Source organism: Acyrthosiphon pisum, chromosome A2 (assembly GCF_005508785.2).
Source record: "Acyrthosiphon pisum isolate AL4f chromosome A2, pea_aphid_22Mar2018_4r6ur, whole genome shotgun sequence".
NCBI lineage: Eukaryota > Metazoa > Arthropoda > Insecta > Hemiptera > Aphididae > Acyrthosiphon > Acyrthosiphon pisum.
The window spans coordinates 45,918,118-45,936,540 of NC_042495.1; the positions used below are offsets into that span (position 1 = coordinate 45,918,118).

Sequence of the window (18,423 nt, forward strand, 5' to 3'; positions counted from 1 at the left end):
ATAGGTACCTACCTTTAGTCTTTTAGGTAATTACAAACAAATATATTTAAGTTTTTCAATTAATTTATCAACCAAATTATACGTCGGTTATTGGTATTATTTACGATATAAAATGACCTGTGCATAATACATATTATGTATATCCCTTGGTAGTCGTTAATTGACGTATTGAGTGCGATTGATAAAAAAAATTGATTTTATGATACCAATATATACTCTTGAAAAAAACTTGATATTATTTTTATAGAACATTATGTAACATTAAAATGTTAGGCAATTCTTTTATCTTATGTAGCTATGTATAATTTGTATAAATATCAAACGTTTTGCTGGATTTGATCATTCGACGGTTATGTGTATAATATGATCTTGCGAAGAAAAAATATTTGATAAATATTACCCTACTCTTTACTGTCACCTGCAACTATATTGGACCGGGAATCATCCATACTTACGGTGTGTTTCGTGATTTTGGCATAGTGCTACCCGTACATGCGTCGGCGTTGAATTGGAAATCAGTTTTTTGAATAAATTAAAAATAAATACCACGTAAGTTAAACGTTGAATATTATAAATTAAATATACCTACAAAGTGTGGTTGTTTGAAAACGGGATCGTATATACTGTCCAGACTCCAGAGAGGTATGGGCCGTGTGTTATATATATGAAGTTTATACTCTTTATAGGTGCAGAGAATGTGGGATAGTTGACCTTAACAACTTACCATAATTAAAGACTAAGATACATTTTGGTTCACTTCAATCGTTTAATTTATGTTTGCATTTTGCGCATTATGTGGACACTGAATAGGACGTTACACTAGTATTTTCCATGCTAAATTAAATAAAAATCAAACTTTAATTTATCATTTATCAGAATAAAAAAAACCACAAAGGAAAGCTTTACGATTTTGTCTGAGAAATCGGCACAATGATACGTATCCTAGTTTTTGAGTGGTGTAAAAAGTATAACGTGGTATGGTGTCATGGAGTTGCGAGTGGTGGAAACTACGAACATCCTATTTAAATAGAAATAATATATTGTGCTAATCGTTTTCCTTGGTGTCATAGTCAAAATATATATTTTTTTAAATATCGTATAGAGATATTAATTATAAGTGCAAAGAATGAATGGTTGGAAAATGTTGTGGTAGAACAAAATGCACTTGGATTCTGCGTGTTCACTCACATCGCCCTTTGACTTTTATTTGTTAACAGTTCTTGGCCCAAAAATTCATCTCAGTACAAAGTGTACCACATTGGCACCTATACGTTTAACTTTGACGATTTATCAATTATTAGCAACTTGTGTGAAATTGATAATATACGTGTAAGTGTATAAAGCATGTCCAAAATAATATATTTTTTTTTATTATATATATTTTATTAATATAAAGGTTCACATAAAACAATAAATTATAAATAAACAGAAGCGACCAACAAAGTATAATAACATTTTTACAACAATCACTAATCAGACTTTATTATATAAACAAATATAGTAAAGAAGTACCTATAAATAATTGCAATTATAACAAAATTATAGATACATTTATAGTAAATTCATAGATCTGCAAGTTTAACTTCACATGGAACGAACTATTGATATGTTTCAAAACAAACACTCAAATGGGTGGTTGATTTATTATCAGAAGTCCAGAACCAATATATACCTATTATATACATTATACAATTTATATACACGTATAGTACGTCGAAATTCATACCAAACATACAACGGTTTAAAAAATGTTTTTTAGTGTCTTGCAGCTTCAGCCTTTACATTCGACTAGAATAATTCGAAACATCGCGATCGTTTCAGTACCTACATAGAGAGAGATAGAGAGAGAGAGAGACGAGAGTACATATTTTATGATAATATTATAAGTTATAACCATGCTTTTTTCTATATATTATTATAGTTAGGTACCGTACACATCACACACGTCTTACACAAAACGAACTTGTAGGCGCTCCGGAGTGAGAGTCAATCGAATCGGTGAGACCGCAACACTCACATACGCACACTACCTTACAAACTCTATGCCACACGCACTCACTCGAACTTACATACGCTTACAGACCAACACACACACACACATACTCGAACTTACATGCCGACACGGACACACACTGTCGGGCTGGCCAACGGGGCGAAGGGAAGGGCGATTTAAATATAGAACGCGTGTGTGGAGCGAATATCGCGTGCGTGTGTGGCGGGCGGCGGAGACGTGGTCGCGCTCAGGGGATTCCGTCTCCGTACTTAGGCGTCTGTGCGTACGTCTACAAGTCGTGCGAGTGCCACCGCCGTGTGTAGCCGACGACGACGCACAATAATAATATCATTAACAAGTAACATAATCACGCGAAATATTATTATAACATCAGCAGTGTTCGATAATATAATATTATTATTATTATTAAGAATAAATTTTATTATAAGTAATAATAATATATTATTATTATTAAGAATAAATTTTATTATAAGTAATAATAATATATTATATTATTATACTTAAACGCTGGCGGATTCGATTCGGTTCGGTTTATCGCGCGAGGTCCGCGGTCGTCGCTAGTCGACACTTTTCGACAGCAAACATCGTCTTCAGCCACCGACACGTCATCTATATACACTATCCTAACGTTTTGTAATACACCGGTGTGGAATTCGATAATCGTATCGTTCTTATCGGGGGCGTAAGAAACCCATACTCGGGGTTTCGCGCATCGGAACCGGTTTCCGAGTAAAAAACACCCCCGAAACGCGGATTTCTCGTCGCCGTATTACCCTACCGGAAAAAGTGAGTACCATCTATGTAATAAAATTATAGTCTTACCTTACCTAACAAATCGTAGGACCTATTATACCCTACCTGATCGGTATCCAGCGCGGGTTTTATCGTCACTCGTCGTTTCGTTGCTATCACATTTAAACCGTTAAAAAGCTAATCGCGTTCCCACACGTCCGATAATAATTATTAACTATTGTAATACGTTACAATCTTGACATGGATTGACACCTAAATATATTATACCTTAATAGGTATTATATTCAATATTTATACAAAATTATAATAATAATATCATTACGAACCATCACCGTTTCGTTGTGTCCGACGAAATGAGAGATTTTGGCATTCGAGAAACTATGAAATGAATCTTAAATATGTTGTCTGTTAGGTTAGGTATACATTTTGATTTTACATACACATATTTGCTATTTAAATAAAACAATTTTTTCATACTTAAGTCTCTGGTGTATGGAATGAACCTCTTTGTGCGGTACAACCAAGGCAACGTTTATTGGGATCATAACGAATCGGAAAGGCACCGGTTTTCAAAAAACCTAATTCGAAAAAAATACCTATGTCTTACGTAAATATTAATTCTATTGATACTATTAATAAACAACATTTTATAATCTAAACTGCGGTAATTGGTACTTTAAGTACTGATTTAAATTATTTTACAAAACACGACATTAACCAATAACGTTTATTTTAATTTATGTGAAAAGGAGTTTACAATTATTTATTTGTTGCGACACACTGATTTGGAGGTGGGTCGTTCTGGCACCCGTAATTCATAATTTCTACTTTCTAACCAATTTTATCTTTTTACACCAGATTCGTATTAATTTATACCCTCCTTAAAACAATGTATATCCTTTCCTTTTGACGTAAAATCGAATCTTAAGTTCGGGTTCTGTAACGAGGTTGTCATGGAGGCACCCGGAACGTCCAGCAGACGACCGATCAATTTCAGCAGATTTTATGTTCTTTTTACCCGATTTTTATTCCATTTGTACCATATAAATTGTATAATAATCAAATATAAAAAAAATTAAATTAGTTATAGAAGTGGAAATTATGACTAACGGGTGCCTGCAGGACGACTCTAATCTCTGGCCTTAGGAGCAACAAATTATTAGACAGTTATCAAAACTTATTTAATCTTGATATTGCCTCTTGATTTAGTTAGTATACGTACTTAGTACTTACTATAGTTCCTTGTTAAAGCAAAAATTATATACCCGGAATGTGAAATAAATATTATTTTTTTTGCTAACTTATTATTTAAAAACAATGCTTGATACAATTCCTTTAAAAAATAACTCAGACTATTTATATTTTGCACATTTCTAAAATCAAAGGGCTCTGTGTTCCTATGTAAGAGTAAGGGTTTTATGCAGAAAAATATGTTTAAAAAAAATTTAATTAAATTTGAAAATCAGTTATTATTGTGTTAAAATTAACTAAAAAACGAAAGCTACCACTAAAAATAATTCATGTTTCGTATGTTTTTTCTTTAAAAAATAACTTGCTGTTTTTTTGATTAGTAAAAGAGCACACGTTAAACAAATCGTTTTCTTCGAAGTATACTTACCAAATAATAAATATTACCAATTATACCACCTACTATAGTGACAGTATACACACAGTAGTTATTTGTACGAGTTTATGTTTATTTTAAATCTGATAAAAATAAATATAATATGCACTAGGATTATTTACTGGAGTTTTTAAATGTAGGTTTTTTACTCTCGTGTTTCGACATCAACGATAATAAATTATTCGACAATATTATACTGAGCCCGACAATCGTGAAGATTAGTTTGTATCTTTACTAATTATAGTTTGTAACGAAAACTTTTTACGAAATATTAGTGCGTGTCACATCAGTTTTTATTATAATGGGTTATGTTGTTTTTACAGCTAAAATCTAAAGCATTCCTTTAATTTGGTCAAATGATAGATGTAAAAAAGTGTATTGTATGCCATTAATCTTGAACTATGCCAAAAATAATAATTTAGTGCAATTTTATACAATGCGATAACTACACTACAGGTCAGAAAAATTTCACAGATAAATGGTAGTTAATCAATATTTGAAAAAAAAAATAATAATCTGTCTAGATTGTCACTTAAATCATTCTATTTTACAGTCTAAATGAAAAGAACATGGCAGTGTGTCACGATCCAGTTAGTAGTAGTATTCTGCGTAATTTATTATAATATTTACAATTAAATATATGTAAAATATTACCTACATCGTTTCAATTTTATTAATTAATAATATTATGTTGAATAGTGAATACTGATAAATGTACCTAGACCTATGCTGTATGACAGAAGTTCTCAATATTTTTATATCCAAGTTCTACCTAAAGGTACACATTTAAAACATTTTTGCGTACCCTACCATTTTCATCTAATAACCCTTTTTTGTTGTTTATTAAAAAATGTATACGTTATTTTACATGTACAAGAACCTTTATTAGAAACTAGATTATTAACTATAAAATTATAAATAAAAAAAATCATAAACTAATAACCTTTGTAATTGATACTAAAAATAAAAGAAAAGAAGAAAAAAAAATCTAAATATTTAATGCTCATATTATGTAAAATTAAATAGGTAGGTACCTACAGTTATTATTTTTTTACTATTATAATTATTATGGTTTATACAGTTAAATGAGACGATTGGTGTTGTTTTGAATGAACGAGGACGTCAATATCGGCGTTCATGTTGGGAAATTTAAATAAATAATAAACATAGAAATAAATTGAACGTATTGTTTGACATTTTTTATAACTTTACTCAGTGGCGTGTACGAAAAAAGTGAATAACATTTTGCATGCAGAACACTCGAGTAAATCTTCCTTATGAGTTGACGCCACGAGACATTTAGCACAGGTAAAATGCATTATAAGTGGAACGCAAACACCGAATTAGTGGATAACTAAAAAAAGAGATAACGGATCACAAACGTAACAAAACTAAAGACGACTATAACTCTGGTAAACTCCAGATAAGAACTGAGAAAGTAGAAAATGATTTAACCTTTGTTTAAACCCTTTCTATGTCCAATCTATTTCTATATCTGTTTTTCGTGTATATTAAGTGGAAACGTGTATTTTTTATACAGATATGTCGATGATACAAAATAGGAACTATAAGCTATATACATCACCGATATTCAACGTTAATAATAATACATTTTTTTTTTTATAAAGCGAGATTTCCTTCACATACCTTAAAAAACCCTGCACTATAATCTATATCATAATATGATACTGACGGTTTTCTCTATCGACTATGACCAATGTATGATAAAATGTTAAATAGAATGAATAATAAAACGAAACACTTTTTAGTTTATGCTTATACAAATTACCTCATAAGTAGTGTCCGGATTTATATGCCCTAAAAACCTTCGAAAAAAGCTTTAAAATTAGCCAAAAAATTCCCTTAAAAATTGTTTTATAAAATTATTTTCTTAATTCAATGTATTATTTATTACCTACCTAATTTATAATTTACAATAGTAGCTTAAAATATTTTACCTAACATCTTTATATTGAAAAAAATTTGATAATTGATGCGGTGGCGTATTATAGAACGATTGACAATTTGTATAGAAAAATCTAAAAAATCATTAAACTAAACATCAAGAAAAAAAATTAATGAAGTATCTTTAGATAATATTATAAATTAGTTAAATTTTAAGTAGTAAGTTATTTATCTACAAATATGCATTAAAACTAACAAAATTACTGTAAGATGCTAAAAAATGTTAAAAAGTGTCGAAATATACCAAAAAATGTAAAATTTTTACCGTTGAAGTATCTTTTTCATGAAACAAATTATGTAGGTTCTTGGAAAAAATTGTCTAAGATAACACAAAAAAGATGCATTCTGCATTGAAATCCCGGCCCCGGGCCCTACTCATAAGTAATAATTTTTGAACAATGTGCGTGTCAAAAACATACTTATCTATAGGGCTGGGATTTTAATGTCCTTAAAAATCGCGAAAAATGACTGCAAAAATGACTTATAAAAATTATAAATTACATTACATGTATATAAATGTTTTACTTTACTTCATGTCTTCATATATTAATAAATAAAAAAATATTCTTTATTGTTACACTGAATCACGAGAGCGTGCTTCAGATTTTCAAATAGAAATGCCTTCCTGTTTTAAATTTTAAATTCAAAACATCAAAAATGACTTAAAAACCCTTAAAATGCCCTAGAAAATGTCAAAAATGACCTAAAAACTAAAAAATTCCAAAAAATCCAAAATAAACTTTCTTATTCTCGTTCAAAGTACATAAAACAATTTGTGACAAGACGAGCATCGCAAAGTAAGCTTTGGAAAACAATGCTAAGTGCATCGAAATCCCAGCACTACAGTTATCTACAATACGTTTAATCAGTTATTTTACAGCTGCAAACTTGTGTGTCAATAACTAAATTTATCGACCACGTTTCGATAATAAAAGTGCATCTTCCTTAAAAATCGGACAGAACACTATGATAATACCACTCTGGCACTCTGTAAGTGTTATGGGTCATATATCTATATGCTTGCGTATGGTGATTTTTTTAGAAGCGTTTCAATTTAGGCCGCTATATAGTGGAGTAAAATAATCCCGACGGCGAGTACACCTCTGAAACCGTAACCCGAATACCTACTGGTGGATGATATAATAACGATAGCCGTAGAACACGCGCTTATACAATATGCTATTATTGAATGAACGCATATACGATAATGTCTCGAAGAGGACCTTAGTCGATTAATTTACGTTTCCGTTATCAATGGCGTGAAAACAGAAATAAACGCTTTCGTGCCGGTATATAATAATAATATTATAGCTGTATCTATGCGGTGTATAAAGTCAGTCGGCGGTGGCGTTTACCGATTTTTTATTTACTCGACGGCGTCGGTAGTGCGCACGTGTTAAAAGGTTTACGATAAACACCGCCGTAATGCATATTATCTAACAATGATCGAAAAAAAAAAATGAGACGAATACCTATCGGTTATATCGGGCCCATCGTTATTAGGCGATTCGTAAATCGAGAACGGTTTACCGAACGATAGTAATATCATTATTATGTTCAGAAGACATGGTTTAGATCGCGGGGCGAGACTCGTGAGATGGTTGCCAACAGCGGATGCAACGGTTTTGATCCGGCTCTACTCGCCTCTATAATAGTTTTACTGGTCCCTCAGCGTCGAATCGGCTTGTTAAAATTATTTTACGGCCATAATAATAATACCGAAATAATCATCGTCGTTTAGAGACGCGCTACTATATTATATTATATTAGCTGGTAATAATAATAATAACTAATTAAATAAATACATAAACTGTATAAAGAATCTGTAAACGGCACGCGTTGTACATAATTATTATCATCACGTGCGTATTATAGAGGTTGATTTATAATATTATTTCGTGTCTCGTATATTCTCTGTGCCGCATAATCCGAAACCAGATCCGAGTCGGTCACCCCTCGCTGGCTAAACTCGTCCGTCCGGCGACGATAAAAATGGCTTCGTCTTTGCGTTTTTCTTTATTTCTCTTTTTACGACCTAGGGGACGAGGAATATTATATTCTTAGGGTCCCGGCCTTTTGGCGGCAGTGAGCAGACAGTCGTCATTACACTTGCGCATATACGTCTTTTACACGACCGCATATTATGTGTATGCGATAATAATAATAATAATAATAGTAATCATATTAACACAAATATATCTTAACCCTGTTAGCGGTCACATACACACACATATATATATATATATATAAACATCCGCAAGACGTTGTCGTCTTATGCGTATTTATTATTATTATTATCGTCTTATATCTGTCGTCGTCGTCGTCGTTATACTTTTTTACGCGTTGATAATCGTGTCGCGTGAGTCACGTGTACTTATAGCCTATAGGTGGTATGTACCTCTCCAGACCGGGTATGTCTTCACTTTACATGAGCTTATATATGATTCTTGTATACATAATATTATATTAATTAAAATACGCGTACACATAATAATGTACATATTATTATATACGCTACCGATTACCATAATAATAATTATCGTAAGAAGTTTTTTATTATTTTTCAAAGTCTTCTTCGTCTGCCGCAACGGTCGATTTCAAGGTACCCTACCTACATAATATACTAATTCATCTAATTGGAAACGCGCGCACGGACGGATTACGAAACGGCGCGCGAAAATTTAAATCGGCCGCACATAAGAATAATTGTCAGTAACGGTCGTCCGCGGCTGGCTTAGAACCGATCGTGGCGGCGCGCCGTGTGGAAATTCACGGATTTTGTGCAAACATATTATTATTCTTCTTCGACTTAAATGACGTAAGCTGAAATACGAGTGTGTATATCATATAATAATAACATCGTGCGACATGTCGGACCCGCGCAAACAGAATATATTCGTTTCCTTCGACATATATACGTCGTCGCCGCGGCGCCACCCATCACGTTATCGTATATTAAATATTACCACGCGCGTTAGGCGAACACGGCTGAGTATTTGGGTCCGGATCGGACGTGTTATATCGTATCGGAAACACAATATCCGCCGCGTGTAGGCATCATGATAATAATATAATATCATCATGACGGGCGAACATCGATCACGAGACGTAGGTACGTTTTCTTAGGGTTACGCAAACTCGTCGTCGTATCGTATGTAAACGATACCTTGACGCTATGTCCTACGTGAACGCGGAAAACGCGGAGAGTGCGGGCGAATTTTATTCTGACCATGCTGTGACAAACGCGAATAAATCGGCGAAAACCAAGCTGTTTTGTTTTTTGCCGCTTTTTGCCGCGTTCACTATTAGCTCAAAGCGTAATAGTATGTCGCTGAAGCGTTAAACACGTGCAATATTTGGGCAAGCTACTTTTTGCACTTTATTGCAGTCTTTGCGCGGCCGAGATAGGGTAGGATAGTTCCACACTGCAATTTTTTCAAATTTAAATCCAAGTATCCACCACTGGCGAGATCGGTCACGTGATCATTTGCGGGGCGATCGGTTTAAACGGCCGCCTCATAGTGAGTATTATTTTCTCGATCCGTTTTTAACACGTGCTTTGTGGAGTAGGTTGTTACTCGTTTTTGATGAGTCTTTTTTGCGTTTTATCAAAAAAATGTTCTAATCTTTTTTTCACAATTTTTCTCTTGTCGAAAAATCGACAAGACACGTAATTGTATAATATAAATGCTAATGACGTGCCGACGTTTTGTTCGCAGGTGTCTGGTGGAGGAGCGACAAGAAGGAGCGGCACTGTGCCGCGGGCCGGAGGACGACAACGACTACCGCGGCAGCGACAGCGATAGCAGCACCGCTGTCGCTATCATCACTACCACCTCCACCACAAACAACAATAACAGCAACACCGCGGTGGCCACTATGATGTCGGCCGCGGATGCGGTCGGCGGCGGCCGTCTGCTGGTCGTCGTCGACGTGGACGGCGCCGACAGCTGACAGCCCGGACGATTGCGACCGTTGCGGGAATGCGGCGGTGCTTACGGATGGGGTGTCCCGCCGGCACGTTACGCCATGCTTGACGTGTTCCGGGGCCTGAAGAGCCTGGTGAAAATCAGCCACGTGCACATCGACTCGCCCGTGTTCCGGCTCCACTACAGCCTGACCGTGATGCTGTTGTCCGCGTTCAGCCTGATCGTCACCACCCGGCAGTACGTCGGCAACCCGATCGACTGCGTGCACACCAAGGACATACCCGAGGACGTGCTCAACACGTACTGTTGGATACACTCTACGTACACTATCAAGGAGGCGTTCAAGAAGAAGGTGGGCGTCGCCGTCCCGTACCCAGGCGTGGACAACACCCGCGGCAAGGCAGACGACCGAAAAACTTACGGCTACTACCAGTGGGTGTGCTTCTGCCTCTTCTTTCAGGTAAGGTCGTAAGGACACCACAACGTGGCTGCGTGCTGCACATTTCCTCCCCGAGCCACTTTTCGATTTATGTTATTGCTCATCAGCGCCAAATAAATGATATGCTAGGTATTAAAGGTAAGGTCTATATAACATTTTTGTTTTGGTAAAAATAAATAATTCCCTCGTGGGCTCTCTGCTCTTACATAATATTATAGATCTTCAGCAGCGTCCGTAGTCGATCCATCTCGTCGTGCTGCAGAGTATATAGCAGCTATATAGGTAATTTCTGCCTCTCTCACTCAGCCTCGTAGCCAGGTTTTTTTATTTTTATATTTAAACATAACGTGTGGGTCGTAGAGGGCTTTACACATTAGACATTAAAGTCATCATCAATATCCATATTAATTATACCAAATATGAATTAGAACCAAAAACCATATACGACTACACATTATGTAGAAATCTTAACCGTATTATGCCATATGCTCATATTATGGTACATATATTTTTTGCATAAATACGGCCGATGGAGGGTGTTTCAAACATCCATCTGTCTGCATTATACGATGTTCTTCCCAATGCAGTTCTCTTTCCGTTTTGCTAGAATCGTTGTCCTTGTCTGCGGTACTTATGTTTTTTCCGCTGGTATGTTTATTTATTTTCAAATTAATTTACCATTCCAATCCAATTAATATGGTATTTTTATATTAATATTAATATTTTATACAAGCATTAAATTAGATGAATTACTGTTTAAGCTGTAAATCTAATAAATTCCGATACTATGTTGTTATAGGTATAAGGTATATCCTTAAACATAATATGTTGTGTGTGGGGTGGGTGGGTGAGAAAGAAATGAGGATTTGGTTAATGCCTGATTTGGGTGATCCCATCTTCCCCCCAAACGTTCCCCAGTCGCACTGCTACATTAAAGTATAATATAGATATTTATATCGGAGTAGAGGTGTGCCCACCGTGGGAATATTAATGCGCAGACGTTTGAAAATCGCGTAATCGGACTACGTAATCTGGAATTCGTATGTCCGGACTACAGTATTGATGACCGAAAGTGTTTTTCCTATCGCCATCGCGGCCGGTCTTATTAGTTTATTTACAGTTTTCTCACGGAAGGGCGCTGCAGTAATACCTTGTGACAGTTTCTGCACGCTACCGATGGGAGGGAAAAAACTATTTCCGCTTAGGAGCTCATATTATTAAACAGTAATCGTTGATCGATGATAACATTGGGAGAAACTACTTATATTATAGTGACACGCGTTTCCTTCTGTCCGTTTGATAATAATTACTATGCGATTTGTCATGCCACTGTCACCGCAGTGCGTTATTTCCCTGTAAATGGAAAGAAAAATAAACGCACAATATATTTGTTTACGGTGTATACGTTTATTTTAAAGTCTATCATATAATAATATTATGCACGCGTGACGTAGCGTATTTTCGTACAATATTTGTCTATATGTATATAGCGGCAAAACTCGTGTTTCGTATACACCGCGGTATCGGTCGTAACGTTTAAATATAGTAAATTTCGATGGTTATAACCTCAATAAAAAAAAAAGAAGAAAAAAATTATAATAACAAATAAATAAATAAGTAAATAGCGGAAAAAAAGCCTAAGAAAACTCTCGACCACACATAAGTAAACTCGTAAAACGTCGACCCGCGCAACCGACGTAATCGGTCGTAAATCGTGTGAATTCCAAACAAATAATCTCATCGCGGGCTGTAACAATAATAATAATAAGTACACTAAAATATTATGTTGTTTGGCTTGACACGACTTAATGCTCCTCGTCGAAACTCGGCACAATCGTCGCTACACGAATGCACAACAATATAATGTGTGGCCTACGAGCTTGATAAACAGGCGTTTCGTTGACGTTGTTGATTTTAAGACAAAATATTATATTATTATATCATAATCACGCGTGACAAACCGAATTCGTTTCTCGGTATATATTATTATTACGATGTATATACTTAAACATATAAATTATATAATATATATATATATATATATTATATACAATATAGCGCCGGTCTAGAGTTATCAATAACGACTTGTCATGATACTTTACGATTTTCTAATATAATTAGTAATACGATTAGATCAATAACATAAAATATTATGTACATATTTTAATATATCAACTTATTTTTTGTCCATTACAACGAAACGTTAAAATATGCTTTTTAATTGCGTCATAAAAACATTTTTATTGCCATAATAACGTGTATAATATGGAATATGTATAATGTATATAAAGTTTATCGCCTCTAATGTTTTGTTTTTACATTATTTAGACATCGATTGCTTTTTTACAATTTTAGGTTCTCAAACACGTGTTTGATTGATGTCTTGACGTGTATGTTTTATTATATATATGTAAATATACTATTATTACTAATCTAAATGATATTATAGTAATACTTCCATATAACGGTCATTTAGAGGTGGCACTCGTGGCCGTCCTACAGAGGTGACCGTTAACAAAAGTGAAATTTAGAGGTGGCCGGCCGCTGTATACAGCGCATGAAAATTTTAGAAAAAAAAGATACTAGATAAGTACATAATATTATGTACTTAAATAATAAAAAATGTGTATAATACGACATAAAATTTAAAATTTGATTGCATATTCTAATTAAAATGATAATATTACTAGGTATTAGTTTGTTTTAAATTAATTTAGTATTTGTATACATTTTTCGAAATTTATTTGGGGGTTTTATACAAATTGATTCTTGTTCATTGCGTTATCGTAATGTTCAATTATTAGATAACCAGAACTGTCGTAAATAATTGAAAACTTATTTAACATTTTTCTATTTTGGACACATGGGTATTATATTATTATGCTGTTATTTAAAGTGCCCACTATACTGGGATATTAATATATTTTACTTGCTGGGACCAAAAAATATTACCGTTACATGGAGGTTGCATTCCTGTCAAGGGAAGAACATATTTATAAAAAAATTTTAACTTTTGATATTTATGAGGTACATCACCACCTATATCTGTACATATATATATATATATAATGTATACCAAATATTTACAGATACATATAATACATACAATTTTAATTCATACGTGACCCTAAATAATAAGTTGGCGACCCCCAGGTTGAGAAACACTGGTATACATAATATAAGTATTCAAACTTGGGTAGTTTAAAAGTTGTAACAGTAATCGAATAAAAATAATAATTTTGAATATTCGGAGAAGTTCAGATAATTTAAAGAATCCAAATTTGCATTCATAATAATTAAATTTATTCAACACTACCAAATCTTATGGGGGTTTCTTTTTCTAACGACATTTAAGATTTTGCGTTTGGATGATAATAATATGTCCGATGATGAATTAATTAGATTTTGATTGGAATTCTATCTCGGTGGGTATAATGCTCTAACAAATTGTGTGAGACGGCAGCAGCATCAGTGATGACGAAACAAAAGCTTTTTTATTTTATTTACACTCTTTTTTTCTCCATAAAAGCGACTTGATGTCGGCAAATATAAAATATATTCGTCTTTGTAATTTGTATACGTTCAAAAAAATAAAAACCGCAAGGAATTAAACATTTTTGGATATATTATTAATCGAGTGGGGTTCACACCATTATAATACGAGACATATTGTTCATATTATCCAGGGAGTTTCTGAAACTCAGTCTTAGACATTCTCATCCCCATTTTTTCATTTATTAATAATGAAGTTGTTCAAGTTCTGGTTTTTAGAATATTTAAGTGCCTACGCTTAAACACCATTCTAAAATTTTAAATACTTAGATAGTTGGATACATATTTTACTCTGTACAAACGTCTTTTAAAACGAGAACTACCTTTTTGTTGTTACTTTATATACTTTTGATGATAGTCCATGATAATAGGTTTAAAAATATGTCACGGCTTTGTTGATTTAAGAATTACATTTGTAAATGTACTTGTAATCATTTATTATAGTTTTATAATTTTCAGAGTGTAATAAGTGCCTACCACTGTATATTGAACTATTATAGATTACATATATTATATTTAATGTTTAACAACTGTTAAGGATTACTATCCTATTAAAACAAGTTCAATAACTATAAGAAACTATATACTCGTTTGAATTTTCACGCGGATTCATAACATTTTCAAAAATGTAATCTCTTCAAAATTGTATAGTAAAATAGGACTGATTCTTAATTTAAAAAAATAAGTTTGTATTGCCTCAGCATACTCCTTAAATTGTATAAAAATCTAAGTATATGAAAATATAGCGTTTTTGAGTACTTTACCTACTAAAAAAAATTCCAAAAATCGGAATATGAATAACTGGTCAATATCACTTCCCCTGGGTATGCGTGCTCGGTTAAATACCCTCTGTTCAGTATATTTTTATAATATATAGGATAATTATAGGATACTTATAATATAGCCATATAGGGGTGATTAAGATGGGACACCGACTTTAATAAGAGGATTGATATTTTATTTTATTGAAAAAAACAAAGATAATTTATTACAATGTATGTAAAATTATGTGTAGTTACTAAATTTCTAACCAGTTTTGTTATATTATTATTAATTATACATACATTTTTACTAAATATACAAATTGATTTTTGTCTCCTCATGGAGCATGGCTGAGGTAAGATAGTAATAAAGATCTCTTTATTCATAACAAATACAATTCATTTCATATCATATAGGTGATTAAATGTACAAACTACAAATACATTAAACACATACAATTGATGTACATTAACATTTATCTGGAAAATGATAGCTATAGTATTAAGTTTCATATCTAATGTTTAAATTATAATACCTATAATTATATTTGCTTATAAAACATTTACTTTAGTTTACTAGGTATATTCATACAACAGGATAAAAATAAAGCCTATAATTTAAAACTTTAAAAAATAATTATAACATGGGACAATGGGACATGGACCATCTTGTCCCATTGTATTTTTCCTTTCTTATCCAAAATTGCAATATTTTAATATATTGTGTCTATTATTCTTAAAATAAGGATAAACTCTGCCAAAGTCATATTAATCGAATCCCAACAAAGCTACCCATCAAAATTTATATAAGAGTAATTAACAATATTATTTAATTACTTACTAACTATTTTATGTTCGTAAAATATTACATTGCATATTGTTGTTAAATTCAACGCATCCGTGGACCGTATCATTTGAATTATTTTTCGATATAAGAATTTTTTTGTTTAATCATTATTTCCCAAAAGTCAATAGTTTCCGACTTGGATCATATACTATGATCTAAGGTTTCCAAGATACAGCGATGTCCCATCTTACCTCTAGTCCTCGTCTTACTCAGGTTTCCCCTATATAGGTTATTGGCTATAGCCTTACGGTTATATACATAATATTATAGCCATTGTGTCTTAATAATTTCATACTAAATTATAGAACACAGACTATAATAGCACTCGTAAACGGTAATCGGTGAGAGATGCGATGGAAGTATTTGCACGAAAAACAAAATTGAGTTTTTATAATGTACCTTTAAGTAACTTACACGTGCCCAAAGATGAAGTGGTATTATTTTTTCTCGTTCAATCTGCAGAAACCAAAATTTCGCAGGTAATTTGCTGCCGATGTGTTGGTCGGTAATTATATTTGTTATATATATATATAATAATATAGCAATAATAATAATAATAATAATAATAATAATAATAATAATAATAATAATAATAATAATAGTCTTTCGACAAACTATGATTGGAAGGTAAACGTGTACCACCTATAATTAGTGTTTGAAAATTTCATGAAATTTAAAAAAATGAAATATTTTATACTTTAAACACTACCTACAATGTTATTGTATAAAACTTAGTGACTATACTATATAATATAATAATAATATACATAATATACATAATAAATCATATTATACACTGCACACATGCGTATTACCAACATAATATTATGTATGTCTTTCGGGTGAAGTTCATTATTTTAAAATTTAAATCGCGTAAAGCCGTACCGTGAAATTAAGTAATTTTGTTACAACATCTGTATCGTCATAATCATCATAATTATTATTATTTACATGTGTCGCGACTAGCGAAGATACGCTTGGTAGTAGAAAATTATTATTGCGTTTAATCAAAAACCAAAGCTACGCGCCAAACCATCGACCTCGGTTTGTCATAGAAAGCAATTGTTCATTGTAATATATTAGAGTGTTGATGTATTATAATATTGTCTTACGGACGACATTAGTAGGTATATAATATTATAACGACATCACGTTAAACATTTTTTAAGACCATAATGGGTAATAACTCATGACACTCATGACGAATTTTCGATTCTGAATAATATATTTTCATACCTGTGTAGACGATTGAGGTAATTGGTGTTCTGACGACTGACACAGATTAGTCGTTTAAACAGTACTTAGGTATCTAATAATATAAGTCTGGTTTGAAACAACTGCGTTAAATCTAAATTTTTTCACACTCAATTCACACAATTTTTTTTCTTGTTGTACAAAACAACGAGACACGTCATGCGCACCGATGTATATGGATATATTATAATTATTTGCAATACTATTGTATTTTATTATTATGTATTATTGTTTTATCGATTTATCCGATCAATTCGTGTGTATATAATTAGTATACCTAACAATGACTTGAATGACTATTAAAAACGTTTAAGAGAAGACTACATTATAGTCGGATCAGTCTCAAGAATCGCATTTATGGGTAGGTACTATACCACCAGTAACGGATTTTAGCACTATTGTTTTTGATTATCAGATTTATAACATCAATTTGTACATAGATATGAATTACCTATACGTGATGGATATGCGACAATTATGTTTGGCGAAAACTGTTCACAAGAAAGTGGACATTTGCTCACGAAAAATTCGATAGCAAGAGAGCAATGCCTCGCCTGGTGGACACTGCCACGTAATAGTTGCTTGTATCATAACAGGAAATTTATGATTAACATAATATTTATTGCGTATTTCGTACTATTCATTTTTTGTTCACAAATGTATATCCACAATTTCCTCTGTATGTTTATATCTCTAGGAGAAAATCATGTTCGCTCGAAAGTAACCTTTGGTCCTAACTCCAGCACCTCTAGTCCTCCTCTTCTTCACCCACTCTCACCCCATAGTAGACGCCAACTATCACGTATATGCGGTTCTGCCTCGCCGTGTTCCGTTACGATCGTAACACGGTATAATCATGATCGTAACGATAATAACAAAAAAAAAATGATGATGACGTATCGACACGATTTGAATTCGCGTGCTGCATCAAACGCGTTTTCAGATATAATATTATTATATATACGGTGGAAAAAATAAACGCTGCAGCGTCCGCGGGAGTGGAGGAATGTGCCACCTGGTAAAGATCATCGCACGTGCGGTTGAAAAACGATACCATATATACCTACACCGCGGTCCGCGTTTGGCCGGTGGCCACCGGAACAGCCGTTTAAAACCCATCATCTCGCCACCTCCCTTTTTTTACACGCGCGCGCGTACTGTTCCTTTTTTTTTAGTTTTAAATTTTTTTATTATTATTATTTTTTTTTTTTTGACAATGCGATTTACGTGCTGGTTACGTCTAAAAATAATATCGACTTCAAACGTCAGGGACATGCCGAATAGA

The 18,423-nt window shown here is 33.1% G+C and overlaps 1 protein-coding gene across 4 annotated transcripts in view; it reads left to right on the forward strand.

Moving 5' to 3' along the window:
• Positions 1–342: 342 nt before the first annotated feature.
• The window catches only part of LOC100162039 (innexin shaking-B), a 48,679-nt gene continuing 30,598 nt past the window's right edge, over positions 343–18,423 (forward strand). Inside the window, exons 1-2 of one of the 4 annotated variants that reach the window (XM_008190483.3) lie at positions 343–549; positions 10,076–10,745. In XM_008190483.3, the coding sequence (XP_008188705.1) occupies positions 10,386–10,745 (360 nt within the window). In that variant the 5' untranslated portion in view covers positions 343–549; positions 10,076–10,385. Of the gene's footprint in view, positions 550–2,448; positions 2,801–9,091; positions 9,175–10,075; positions 10,746–18,423 lie in introns of those variants that run through there. The other 3 variants (XM_016808908.2, XM_016808907.2, XM_029489028.1) reach the window with 3 other exon arrangements.